This window comes from Acanthaster planci, linkage group LG04 (assembly GCF_054643075.1).
Source record: "Acanthaster planci isolate LZ-2023a linkage group LG04, COTS_SCS, whole genome shotgun sequence".
Taxonomy (NCBI): domain Eukaryota; kingdom Metazoa; phylum Echinodermata; class Asteroidea; order Valvatida; family Acanthasteridae; genus Acanthaster; species Acanthaster planci.
Genome location: NC_141780.1, coordinates 6,420,472 through 6,433,742, shown reverse-complemented (window position 1 = coordinate 6,433,742; position 13,271 = coordinate 6,420,472). Strand labels below are relative to the sequence as shown.

The following is a 13,271-nucleotide window of genomic DNA, read 5'->3' as shown; positions in this document are numbered from 1 at the left end:
CGCTCTCCGTCCACTCGTTTTTGACTTATACTGTTAAACAAAAAATTGGAGCTTGTAAATGCCAATGCATTTACTATAGCTCCTCCAACCATCATTAAAGCATTCGCCATTTTAAAATACATATATTAAAACATGGATCAAGAAGTTAAAGACAAGTTGATTGAAGTTAAAGAGCAGTAGGAACAAATTCAAACGGATCAGACAAATATAGAGAGCATGCTTGGCGACATGCGTGCCGACGTGAATCACAACTCTGACATACTTTTAGAGATCCAAGAAGTGCTTGCAGAAATGAGGCACAAAACTTTCCACAATCGCGATTTATTGGGCAAATATGAAGATTTATTTTTTGCGGCAGCTGTATCGTTAATTGCGTTGTATTTCTTGTTTGTAATCTGGAAGTAAAATATAAATTGCGCACAATCCCAGTAAAATCGCTGCTGGTCATACTGTAAATGTCAAATTTCCAGCATTGGGGATGGACGACGTGGTGGTGCCCGGTACCGCAAAATTGGCGCTCGGAACCTAACGTAAGTTTACAGGGTAACAAGATCGTGAGTTACCGAGACGCGGGTGTATTTCACCATTTTAAAGACAATTGGCTGCCCTTGACACAGACGGAAAACATGGCCTATTTTGGGTTGGAACGCGAAAACGTGACAAAGTTGCGACTGGGAGCAGCCGACGGCAGTGCAGGGGCCAACGATGGCAAAGACAAAGCGATCGCCGACGCTTACAAGAACAGATACGCGATTGCATTGGACGTATCGCTATTGACGGTTCATCGGGTTTCAAAGAGCCTCTTACGTATCAGTTGACTTTTAATTCACACGACAAGGTGGTAAAAAGTACAGACACGTCCGCAGAGTACAGCATTTCAGACTTGACGTTAGAGTATGAAGTCGTCACCAATCGCGATTTGGCAGAAATTTTACGACAAAAACATAAAGGTCCCGTGTACAACTTATTCGACCGGAATCATTCGTGGAAGAAACAGACCGTTAATAAATCGGGACGCGGTTGAACATCAGCATAGATCAGAAGATTAAAAGCTTGAAAGGTCTTTTGATCTTGTTTAAAGATCCAACCGTAAATAACCTACAACGATTTTATAATCCACATATCACGAAAACTAGCATAGCGGTCGAGGGTAAACCGAATCAGCTATATTCACAGGGATTACTTGAGTACCAGCATTTTACCGAAATTCCGAGTACCATGGCGATTTGGAAACGGAATCGGGTCGAGCGGTCGTCAAAGAGTTAAATCTGACAGGCGTTGACATGGGTGGTTATTTGAAAGATAAATACGGTTTGTGGCTCGATTTCAGAAGCTCTGATGACAATTCGGCACACGGATTGGGGCGGCCATTGGGCGGAGGTGGTGACATATCGATTCAAATGGAACACGAGGCAGAAACCGCCGGGCCGTTGATGATGTATGTGTTTTTGGTAATGGACGCGCTGTTGACGGTGGAAACAGGCAATTTTATTAAAAACTAAGGTTCGCGTTTGAAGCGATGTTAATAATTTGTCCGACGTTGTTTGAAAACAAGACTTATTTAAAAATGTTGTAGATATTTACAGACGAAAATGTTTATTTGTGAGATTTAGATCGATAAAAGTTAGACTTGAATGAAGTGATCAACTTGTACCAAAAAGCTTTTGACGGCGTAAATACACGTGGATGATTGCGCGTGTGATCAATTTATTAAATATCGCAAGAGATCAAGAGGCAGCAACACATGTACATTAAGCCAAATGGCGTTCACTGGCAGGCACGACTTACACAGTTGTTGGCTATTAACTCAAAAAAATACAACTCGCTGCTGAAAGATTACAGAGAAAATATTGCCTGGACTGCGATATTTTATCGCAAAGATCGAAACAGTTTTGAACAATGTTTGGAAGAGAATGATGCTGTCCCGACTGCGAAAGGGAATCCATAAAAAAACATTTGCGGGATGTTAAATTTAGCAAGTTGATTTTAAATACCAAACCGTTGTCTTCAATAAAATTGATCAATATATTCAAATATTACCAAAATTTGAAGATGGAGACCAGAATTAGCAACAGATACCGAAAGGAAAGATATTTGGATTCGTTTAAAATTAAAGACAATGTCGAATTATGCGTTAAATGTATACGATGTAATGAATTAAATAAAATGTCTCGTGAGTGCTGTAAATGCGAGCATGGTAAACATAAATGGCATTATAAATTGTGCAGACCGCTGACTCATGAAGAAAACAAACGGCAAGTCTCCAGGTTCAGATGGATTTACTTTTGAATTCTACGAATTTTTCTTCTCTGATTTATTACGGTTTCTTTTGCGGTCTTTCAATTTCGGGTATGATACTGGTAACCTTTCTGTAACTCAACAGCTCGGTATTATTACTTTGCTTCCTAAAGGGGATAAACCACGCCATTTTTTTTAAAAATTGGAGACCAATTTCTTTATTTAATACCTCGTATAAATTAGCTTCTGGTTGTATTTCAGAGAGGCTAAAAACTAGCCTCTCTGCAATTATCCATGAAAACCAGAGAGGTTTTTTGAAGGGACGCCACATTGGGGAAAATATTCACCTGATGTGTGACTGGCTCAATTATACGAATATTAATAGTATTCCCGGTCTGTTTTTGTTAATTGGTTTTGAGAAAGCTTTTGACTCAGTTTCTCATGAATTTATGACTGAAGGTTTGGATCTTTTTAACTTAGGTCCCTCTATTCAGAAATGGTTAAAAGTACTTTGCGGTGGTAAGACCGCCTCGGTGTTAGTAAACGGTTTTCTATCAGAATCGTTTAAAATTGAGCGGGGTTGTCGTCAAGGAGATGGTTTGAGTCCTTATTTGTTCCTTTTTTGTGCACCGAAATTATGGGCATGCTTGTCCGCAACGGCAACGTTTTCAAGGGTATTTTAGTCGAGAACAAAGAGTACAGAATTTCTCAGTATGCTGATGATAATGGGTTCTTTTTAGATGGTTCAGAATAGTCTTTCGAAGGATCTTTTGAGATCTTTTTAGATGGTTCAGAACAGTCTTTTGAGGGAGCTTTTCAGATCTTGGGCGATTTCGGTAATATGTCTGGTCTCAGAGTGAACATTGACAAAACTTATGCCGTGTGGATTAGTGGTAACAAGGGGCGTCAGAAACGCCTCTTTGAGGATATTAATGTTCATTTGGTTGGCCCTGAGGACAGTTTTAGAGCCTTGGGTATTGATTTTATAGTCAATCTTGATGAAATGATTTCGGTGAACTATGATAAAGTGTTAGATGCTACTGCCCCTTTAGTAGATCACTGGTCCAAGAGAAACCTTACGGTTCTGGGTCGAGTCACAATAGTTAAGTCTCTCATTTTATCTAAGTTCACTTTTTTGATCTTGTCTCTCCCAGACCCACCCCCAGACCCAATTAAAAATCTAAACGGTATGCTGTATAAATCTATTTGGAGGGGGGTCGATAGAATCGCAAGGAATCAGATGATTCATGACGGCGATCGTGGCGGTGTAAAAATGGTTGATTTAAGTTTACATATAAAAGGACCGTATATGACATTGGGTTCACTGTTGTTGGCATTGAGACGCTTGTGGTCGTCGGTTACGATGCAAATTTGTGTTGACATGATTCTGATTTTGTATTTAGTGGGAAATTTTTTCTCATTTTTTCTTGGAAGGGATTAATCGGCCGAGTCTATTAAATCTTCTGGTGGAATATCTACTCTAATTAAATCTTCAATGTTAACGTCGTATTCAATTATTAACCCAATTTCATATAAATCGGGATCCAGTTTAGATCCGGCACTAGTCGGTAAGTCGTCCTCTCGTTGGTTTCTGATCTTATTGTGCCGGCCATCCACAAATACAACGTGATCCATTCCTTCTAATTCGACGCAATTTACGCAGCAGACGCAATCAACACAACCAAAACATTCTATACAATTGCTGCACACGAAACACGCTTCGCAGTTGTAAGAACTAAAACAAAATACACAATTTATACATTCGCTGCACTCGTCAAAAGTAGAGCACTGGGTACATTTCCTGCAGTCGTGACATGTGTGATAGTCGTGGCATTCGTTGCAGTCGATGCATTTAAATAAACCGTCAGAATTTAAACAGTGCATACCATCTGCCGCATCTACCTAATAAACCGATTCGACCGTGTCTTTGCAAAAGAAACAATTGACGTTGGTTTTTCGATTTGACATGTCTGGTTTCTATTTAACGATTTTAAATATTTTGCAATTTTAAGCGGTAAGTAAATCATCGGGAATAAATATTTCCTTTGGTTTATAAACTTTATTTCTGTCTTTGGTCTGTCTCACCAAGCAAATGTGATGCTTTTGGTTTTGCACGTCCAGCTTTGCTTGCTCTATTATATTGCGTTTTGTTTCGTAACCGTTTGCGGTTAACCATAATGTTTGAGAGGCAACTGATTTAGCGTATTCAAATTTAGTGGCAAAAGTTGGATCCATTTGATTTTTAGAGAAATCTTGAGAATTTTTTTCAGTATTTTCGGTTTTGGGCCCGCTTTTGTGAGACGTCGTTGTCGGGTGATCTATTCCCCGGGACTGGGGGAAGTCCCGGGGTTGGGCGTGACCCCGAGGTTCAGAAGAGGCCCGGGAGATTATGGAGTTGGTCTGAAGAGTGGGGGAAGTCCCGGGGAAGGGGGGTCGATGAGGTATAGGAGGTTGGGGCTGGTCCAGAGCTATCCTACGCTTACTACTACTCCAATCACGATATCAGGTTATCAGTGCTTTTGATTGACAAACACTAATCATAAATCTGCTTAATTTTCCCTCTGTCCTTCTCCATTTTACTTTTGAAGATGCTACGTAGTGGTTCACAAGTTTCTTTTATACATACCTGTACTGGATGGAGTCTGGTGGTGGTGCTACCAACGCCTTCCACGGTTGTGACTGCCATCCCGTGCACGGAACAGATGGGGGTGAGGCAAGCATTCACACCAAGATGGCTGCAAACCAGACCACGTACATCATTCGTAAAATAATAATTGAAACTTGGCGCACAGTAGCGTATAACTTTGAACATCCCATCCCGACTTTTTACACAACCACCTCAGGTAACCGAGGAGGCTTAGAGACTAGTTTCCTCTCAAGACTGGCCACAAAACTACTTTCCATGGTGTATTCCCAAACTGCCGTGTAATAAAACTAATATTGGCCTTCTATCCTTACACTATAACCAAACCGATGCAACCACCCTCCAGAGGAGTTGTGCCCAACGACTGCCCATACAAGCTGAACCCTGGTCACTCATCAGCATACTATAGACAAGTGAACATGAAAACCGTTCAACCACGTCACAAAGACACTGAATGAAGTTGGTGTTTTTAATAATGCGAGTAATAACCCAAGCATTCTCTCACCTGATAGTTTTGTCTTTGGGTGAGTACTTGGACACCATGACGGTACATGCCCCACAACCTCCTTCCCCGCATCCTAGCTTACTGCCAGTCAAACGCACTTTTCTCTCTGGGTCAAAGAAACCGTACAAGTCGCAAAAAAGGCCAGCCAGGGTCCTGTCTCAATGGTCAAATAAGTATCTAGCAATTGATGTTCCACTTTTCTAGCTAACTGTCGTATCTGATAAAGTCTACTGTCTCCTATAGAGAACGTGTGGGGTCATGGCAACTAGCACTGATTGATTTACACAAAAATTAAGGAAGTGTTTAAGTCGAGTTAGAGGGAAACACGATTGGCCAAAAAAGAGTACAGGAAAAGGATTATTCAGGAAGAACCTCAATTAATCTTACCTTTTTTAATTGCATGTTTACCCACAGATAATTAATACCTGCTACTAAATAAACCTTAGAACTGTACGAACAAGTAACTTTTTCAAGGATACACTTTGTGCGTAGATACACCAACAACGTCATTTCAGGATCAACATGATGATCGACGACCTATAAAGAAGGTTTGATAAAAGTTATTTAACACAACCAAATATACTACAGTGAAAGTACATGCAGCTGAATTATGAAAGAATATCTCACAAGTTTTACTATTTGTATTGGCCCAGTTTAAGCTAGAGATATTCACTATATAACTTCATTGCTATTGATTTCTGTGTAATTATTTTACTTGAGGGTTTCTCTAATGAGGTTTGTGATTTTTTGGTCTAGATTACATTATTTTGTAAATTTTCAATTTATGTTTGAACAGAAGGGCCGTCTTGAAGATTGCCGTATGGTGAATAGGCTTACCCTGGATAAATATTAGAAACAATAATAAAAGACAGGAAAGTTCCTTTCAGCTTTATCGCTTTGTGATGGTTATTTTTGTTGCATGTTTGGTTAGGATACGGCACGCGTCACGGTCGAAACGCTACCAACAAATTATTGAACACTCCCGACCAACACTGCTGCTCGAAGCAGATTCTCGCTGAGTGCCAGAAACGGTTATTCACGGCAATGGCGACAAAGACACTAATTAAATCTGTGCATAAAATGAAACCTTCCCAAGGCCCTAACTTGAAATACGCCACCCACTACGAACATCAAACAAAAGAAACACAGTGCACACCTTACTTCTTTTTAAAGATGTTCCTAGTGACCTCTGTAGTATTCTACACCCGACCTAGGAAAGCGTTTAACCCTGACCCCGCAAGAGGGTAGGTAAACTCATATCGAAATTGGAGGATTTTGGACTGTTATGGTTAATAAGTAACTTCCTTCCACATACTACGCTGAACAAACCTATGTAAATGTTCAATGTTCTTCAAAATTAGACACACACAATGCTTAATGTCAAACATCAATCGAACTTTACTGTCACATAGTAATGACACTGTAGTGCTATGGAAGTCAGTTGCATGGCGGATTGGACAGCACTGTATTGTTCTTGTCAATGGGTTTGATGTTATGTAACTTTGTCACTCGACGGGGTAAACTTTGATTGCTCCCTGCCAATGATATTTCTATTAAGCAATCACATCACCTCTATCTTATAATACTACTAATAATATATAATAAATACCGCTAATGGGTCATTAGGGAGACATTCCCATAAGAACGTGCACAAAATTTTTCCAACTTTACTGTCTCATAACTCAATATTCCCTAATCTGATCTAAACCAAACTTTGTATGTTTTCATTTTAGACCCTAATGTGTCATCTCTCAAATTTGGACCGAAAATTCGGCCTCATTAGGGAGACACTGAAATGTCTCCCTAAAAGTCAATGTCTCCCTAATGCTGAGAAATTTACCACAAAATGGCTCCCAAATGACATATTTGTAAATATGATGTTATTGATAATAATGGGTCACTTGGGAGACATTCCCATAGGAACATGCACAAAATTTGTCAGACTTTACCGACCCATAATCGAATATTCCCTAATCCGATCTTAACCAAATTTTGCATGTTTTCATTTTAGACCCTAATGTATCATCTCTCAAAATTGGGACCGTATAATTTGGCCTCATTAGGGAGACACTGAAATGTCTCCCTAAAAGCCAATGTCTCCCTAATGCTGAGAAATTTACCACAGAATGGCTCCCAAATGACATATTTGTAAATATGATGTTATTGATAATAATGGGTCACTTGGGAGACAGTCCCATAGGAACATGCACAAAATTTGTCAGACTTTACCGTCCCATAATCGAATATTCCCTAATCCGATCTTAACCAAATTTTACATGTTTTCCTTTTAGACCCTAATCTATCATCTCGCAAAATGTGGACTTTAAAAATTTTCCTCCTTTTGGTAGTTGGAGCATTAGGGAGACATTGAAATGTCTCTCTAATGACCAATGTCTCCCTAATGTTGAAAAATTTACCACAAAATGTCTCCCAAGTGACCTATTTGGAAATATTATGATCACAACAAGGAGACCCTTTCAAGCTTTTAGCAAAGAATTCGAATATAGGTTCTTTGATGAGAAAAGTATGTAGTCTGCGATTTTGATTCTGTTGGTGAAGCAAAAACAAGTGATGTGTTTAGACGCCGCAACTTATTTCCAAATGTATCCCCCACCCCCGCGGTCTTACAGTATATGGAAACAAGGTAAATGGTGGAACGCAGCGGCGAATGCTTCGGGTGAAGCTTCTGTGGGTATGAATTGCACATGCGCATTTTTTCAAGGGCGTGCTCTAAACGCAAATGAACTGAAGCTTTGGGCATAGTTTGTATTCATTTCAAGATTTCAAGCTGAGGGGGGATAGTGCACAAACCAATGCAACCAAAATGATTTTCGCGTACCATGCAATTTGCGTGCGTATAGTTTAGGTTCATATTACAAACAGAATAACTCATATCATGAGCTCCATGCTCAGAATTTTACCTTTTTCCCGTTGCAGAAAAACAACAATGTAGTTACTATATCTTCCATCTCAGTTAATTTGCGTCCTGGTACTAGTCACAAAACAAGGAGCCGCTAGCCTGACGGACATACGTATGTAGTTTCAAACAGGATCTGGTGATTATCGAAAAGGACAAGAGGTGAGTACGCAACACTATACCCTGTGTATGCTAGAGTAGATCCTTATCGCCCAATCCTATGGTGTTCTAAAGTCGCCAAATGTGCGTCACGTCGTCCCGTCGCCCCGACGTCACGACGCGACGCTATGACAGCTCTGTCGCGTCGTGCCGTTGCGTCGTGGCGTCGCCTCCTTTCTCATTACTTTTATGCCGCTTATAATGCATTACGTCGAGCCGTCGTGACGTAGCGTCGTACTGTCGCTTCGTGCAGTCGCGTCGTTGCATCGTGTCCTGCTGTCCTGCCGTCGTGTCGAATCGTCGCGTCTTGCCGTCGACCAGTCGCATCGTGTCGTCAACCCGTCGCGTCGTGCCCTCGACCTGTTGCGTCGTGGCCTTCAGCCGTCTCGTCCTGTAGTCGCATCGTGCCGTCGCCCTTTAATCATTCAGTTTTTAAAACCACTTTTGCCGATAAATAATATTTCAAACGGTCCAAGACATTATAGCACAAGACGTGCAGAAACCTTCTGAATGTGCGACTCACATGTCAAAAGCTGCTTCTTATTCTAAACTTGATTTTACCATCGATCACTGGCAATTCTCTGCTGCGCACACCTCAACCATTATTTTTTCCAAATTTTTCCATTCCGGGGGCAGAATTCTGGTTTTATTTCTTCGTAATCCGACGACTGAAGTACAATAATCTTAACCAGCAGTTTTGAAATCTCCGTTTGGAAGTACATGCAATAAAATTTGCAACGCTTGTTATTTACCCTCCTGAAAATATGCACACGCGGGACGCGTTTTGGACGCAATATCTTATCAAGTCTTTATAATGGAGACCAATGAGTGTAACCCTATCCAGGGCTTGAGACATACGCCCTCTATTGGCCTTAGTAATTACCAACCATTTTTAGAAACAGTCAGGCACGACGGCACGATACGACGGACGACGACACGACGCAACAGCACAACACGACGGTACGACGCTACGACGGCACGATACGACGGCAAGACGGGACGGCACGACGCGACATCATCAAGAAACAACACCACGCGACGGCAAGACGGCACGACACAATGTATTAAACTCAGCATAAAAGTAATGAGAAAAGTGGCGGCGCCACGACGCGACGGGACGAGGCGACGCAATTTTGGCGGCTATAGAACACCATACAATCCCGTGGAGCCACAATAGGATAATAATGTTATGTTCCTACAAAGTATTCCTCACAATGAACGTAGATTACAGCGTACACGTTATATTTACAAATAGGTCATTTGTGAGACATTTTTTAGCATTAGGGAGACATTGCCTTTTAGGGAGACATTTCAGTGTCTCCCTATTTTCAAACTACCAGAAAGAGGCCGAATTTACCATCCATATTTTGAGAGATGATAGTTTAGGGCCTAAAATGAAAACATACAAAGTTTGGTTTAGATCAGATTAGGGAATATTGAATTATGGACAGTAAAGTTGGAAAAATGTTGCGCACATTCTTATGGGAATATCTCCCTAATGACCCATTAGCGGTTATACTTATTCTGTTTCATGCTCTTTCGGTTTTCTCACCCGCATGAAAAACAGTTAGTGCTTCAACCTTCTGCTTGCAAATAGGTACAATAAAAGTTCAATACAGAATAGATGAAAACCTTGAAATACATAATGGGGCTTTCATTTTGAAGCCAAAGAACATTGGTCAAACACCGAAAATATAAAGATTAATTCGAAGTCGATGCAAATTCTGAACAAAATGGCCGTAAGATCTTGAGCTATTTTGAACAATTAAAATGTTATCAACGCTTAAATGCATCACTAACGAGTAAATAATACAAACTTCATGTAAAAAAGATATATACAAAGTGATCTTACGACCAAGTATGGCCAGATAATTATAATCAATAAAAAATCCCAGCAATTCGTATCAGCTAAGTTGGAAACGATAAGTATGTGCAGTACGATTGACTTAATATTCTGAAAGGTTTCAAAAAAAGAGTATTGCATTGATTAAACACAAATTATACCAAGGAAATGTAATAAGTTGCAGTAACGAAGCATTAAAGACTATTTTGATAAATTAATCCAAACAAATTTCTGATATAATCAGAAGCTGCCGTAGATTTGAAATAGCAGAGGAACTTTTTATGAGGGCAGCATAAAGAAATACAAGTATAGCAAATTTAAACTTAACAGTGATATCTGCGCACAGAACACCAACAGAGCACGGTAATTAATGCAACCACAATTAACTCTTTCCGTTAAAGCCATTACATTAAGACGACAAAATATAACAGACTTAATTAATAAATTTTGAAAAATTGACCTTGCTATCAAAACCACTGCTGTGTTGACTGCCAGACACAAAAAATACTAACAAACCATTTAAATGGAAAAGTGGAAACATATACCTGAACAACGGAATTCAACGCTTTCAGGCCAGCGGTAGCAATGTCAACATTATTGACGATTTTTTTTAAACTTTCCTGTGACTGGTAAGCGCTGTCTGATTAACCATTTGTTGAAAATGTAATGCAACTATTAATCATAATTTTAAAAATATTTATTAACATTGACCAATAAATCAGTATGGAAACAGATAAAGCCATTACAGCGGCCGGCAATCGGGGTACCGGGAATCAAAAGTTGTTCATTGCTGCTTGCAAAGCTTACGTAGTCTACCTTCAATTAATGTATACGCTCTCTCGGTGATAGTTTAAACAATTTAGCATACCAAGCACATAGAAGGGAATATAAAGGTATTAAATGAATGAAAGATTAAAATCTGTTACGTCTGGTTTTACTAGAAGACTGGTTAACTGTAATTGCCTGTTGTCAGACCTATTCTTGAGTATGCTGTCCCAGTTTGGTAGTCAAGTTCTCCTGGAAGGAGTTCGAAGGCGATTTACTCGTTCCTGTTTGGGCCTACCAAGACATCATTTGCCAAATTCCAGCAGGGATAATATAGAGTACTCGACCCGTTGCTCCAAGCTGGGTCTGTCCTACTTAACGCATAGGCTAAACTTTTTGGCAGTCGTGTCTCTAGCCAAACGTATCTATAACAAATTCGGCATTGAATCAGAGAGCTATACCAACCTCAATTCTAGGCACATTGATGATGTTAAATTTATTCATCATTATTCTAGAACTATAGCTTTTCATGAGTCTCTTTTTGTTAGATTCCCCCGTCCATGGGATACTCTGCCCACTGACGTAGTAAATAGCCTGATCTTTGGTCTCAACACTTTTATTGCCAAACTGAGGCTACACTGGCTGACTCCTGGTGTGAACTACACGCCATCTTGAGTTTTTTTATACAGACAGGAGTTTGCTTAACCTTTTTCTTGAACCCTGTTGTTTTCTCTTAATCTCGTGTTTTTTTTATAAACTCTTTGTTTATATTACTTGGGGCCTGTGTGGGTGTGTGTGTGGGGGGAGTTATTTTACGTCTTTTTTGAAATGCTTTCTGCTAAATAGTTTGCTAAAAGCAAGTAAAATCTGAAGTTTTTAGTCCCTAATTCCTCAGTGCGGTCAGTTTACAATCTTTCTCCGTGTCTGTTGTTCGTAACCCTAAATGGAGCAGGGTTCTTTGGACCATCTCGCAGCCCACTCGGTCGTCCCATTTCCGTACAGTACATGTCCATGGGGTTCACTTACACCGCTCTGTATAGTGTGAATTTGTAGGTTTTCTCTCAATTATGATGGCAAATAGAACTGACTATTTTTATGTCACCATCTTCCATTCCCGGAGCAGAGAGTGTACTATTAATGCAGGAATTAAACCTATAATTAGTGTTTTGGTGCATGTAATGTGCAAACGCGTCCAGTCCAGGAGACAAATAAATCTAGCGTATAAAACTGTCAACAAATCCGAAACCTTCACATTTGACTCCTTTGCAGCTCCGTCTTGAAAAGTTCAGGTAGACTTCGAATTCTTTGTTTGTTTTGGGCCTTCAAAATCGTGCCCAAATGCGTAAGCAAACTATTGCTCGCGAAAAGTACTTTAATTGGTCAAATATCACTGGTTTTGCCCACTTTGTTTAATACCACGGGTTCATTTTTCCCAAAATACACCTGGCATGGGCCTAATCCTATCATGAAAATATTTTGTCTGGTATTTTTGTTTCAAGAAAGTGAAAAAAAGACGTACATATTGTAACAAAATTCCTGCAGGACCCCGCCAATATAAATTGTGGGTTCCAATTTACTCTCAACTCATGGAAAGCTATTCAAGATTAACCACTGAAGTTTAACGTGCATCGCCGCAGAAGACTTTTAGCGGCTTAATTATTTATTTCAAAGCTTATTAAATGTCTACAAAAATTACCAAAATGAGCAATATTCAATTAAATTAGGGCCAACTAGGTTAGTTGCTCCCTTTTTTAAACAGGGTGCAATATATGACCCATATGTTCCTGTACACGTAGTGACGTGTACAGGAACGCGTCGGCCACTCAAGAGTCCAAATGTATAGATCAATGGAAGTGGGCTTAAACAGTTCAAACCCCAGTCCGGCAAAAGAAAAGAAATACTCTGGCCACATGCACAAGAACATATAAATCTAGTCCAAAAGGGAATGGCTGGAACGGGTTGGCCAAATTCTTCAAGAAACAAATTAAAAAACTTAGTACATACAGAACGAAAAGATAAACGGGAACATCCCACGCCTTTAGATGTTCCCAGGTCTGTCCCGGACAGAAAATTCCCTAAGGAAGTTTCCCACATCCTTGGTTTTATATGGCTCGCCAGATAGTAACGTAGGCCTAGAGCCAGCACTCGCATGACCTTAGTCAGGTTACTGAAAACAAAGTAGTTTCAGTAGAATTACTTA

General features: G+C 40.0%; 1 protein-coding gene across 2 annotated transcripts in view; it reads right to left on the bottom strand.

Annotated features, from left to right (window-relative positions):
* The window catches only part of LOC110973665 (xanthine dehydrogenase/oxidase-like), a 31,796-nt gene extending 23,331 nt beyond the window's left edge, over nucleotides 1-8,465 (bottom strand). For both annotated transcript variants that reach the window (XM_087135888.1, XM_087135889.1), the window contains exons 1-4: nucleotides 8,309-8,465; nucleotides 5,867-5,924; nucleotides 5,388-5,484; nucleotides 4,865-4,973 (exon numbers count right to left, since the gene is read on the bottom strand). In XM_087135888.1, coding sequence (XP_086992014.1) covers nucleotides 4,865-4,973; nucleotides 5,388-5,484; nucleotides 5,867-5,924; nucleotides 8,309-8,356 — 312 coding nt within the window. In that variant the 5' untranslated portion in view covers nucleotides 8,357-8,465. The remainder of the gene's footprint in view (nucleotides 1-4,864; nucleotides 4,974-5,387; nucleotides 5,485-5,866; nucleotides 5,925-8,308) is intronic.
* Between the last annotated feature and the right edge of the window lie 4,806 nt (nucleotides 8,466-13,271).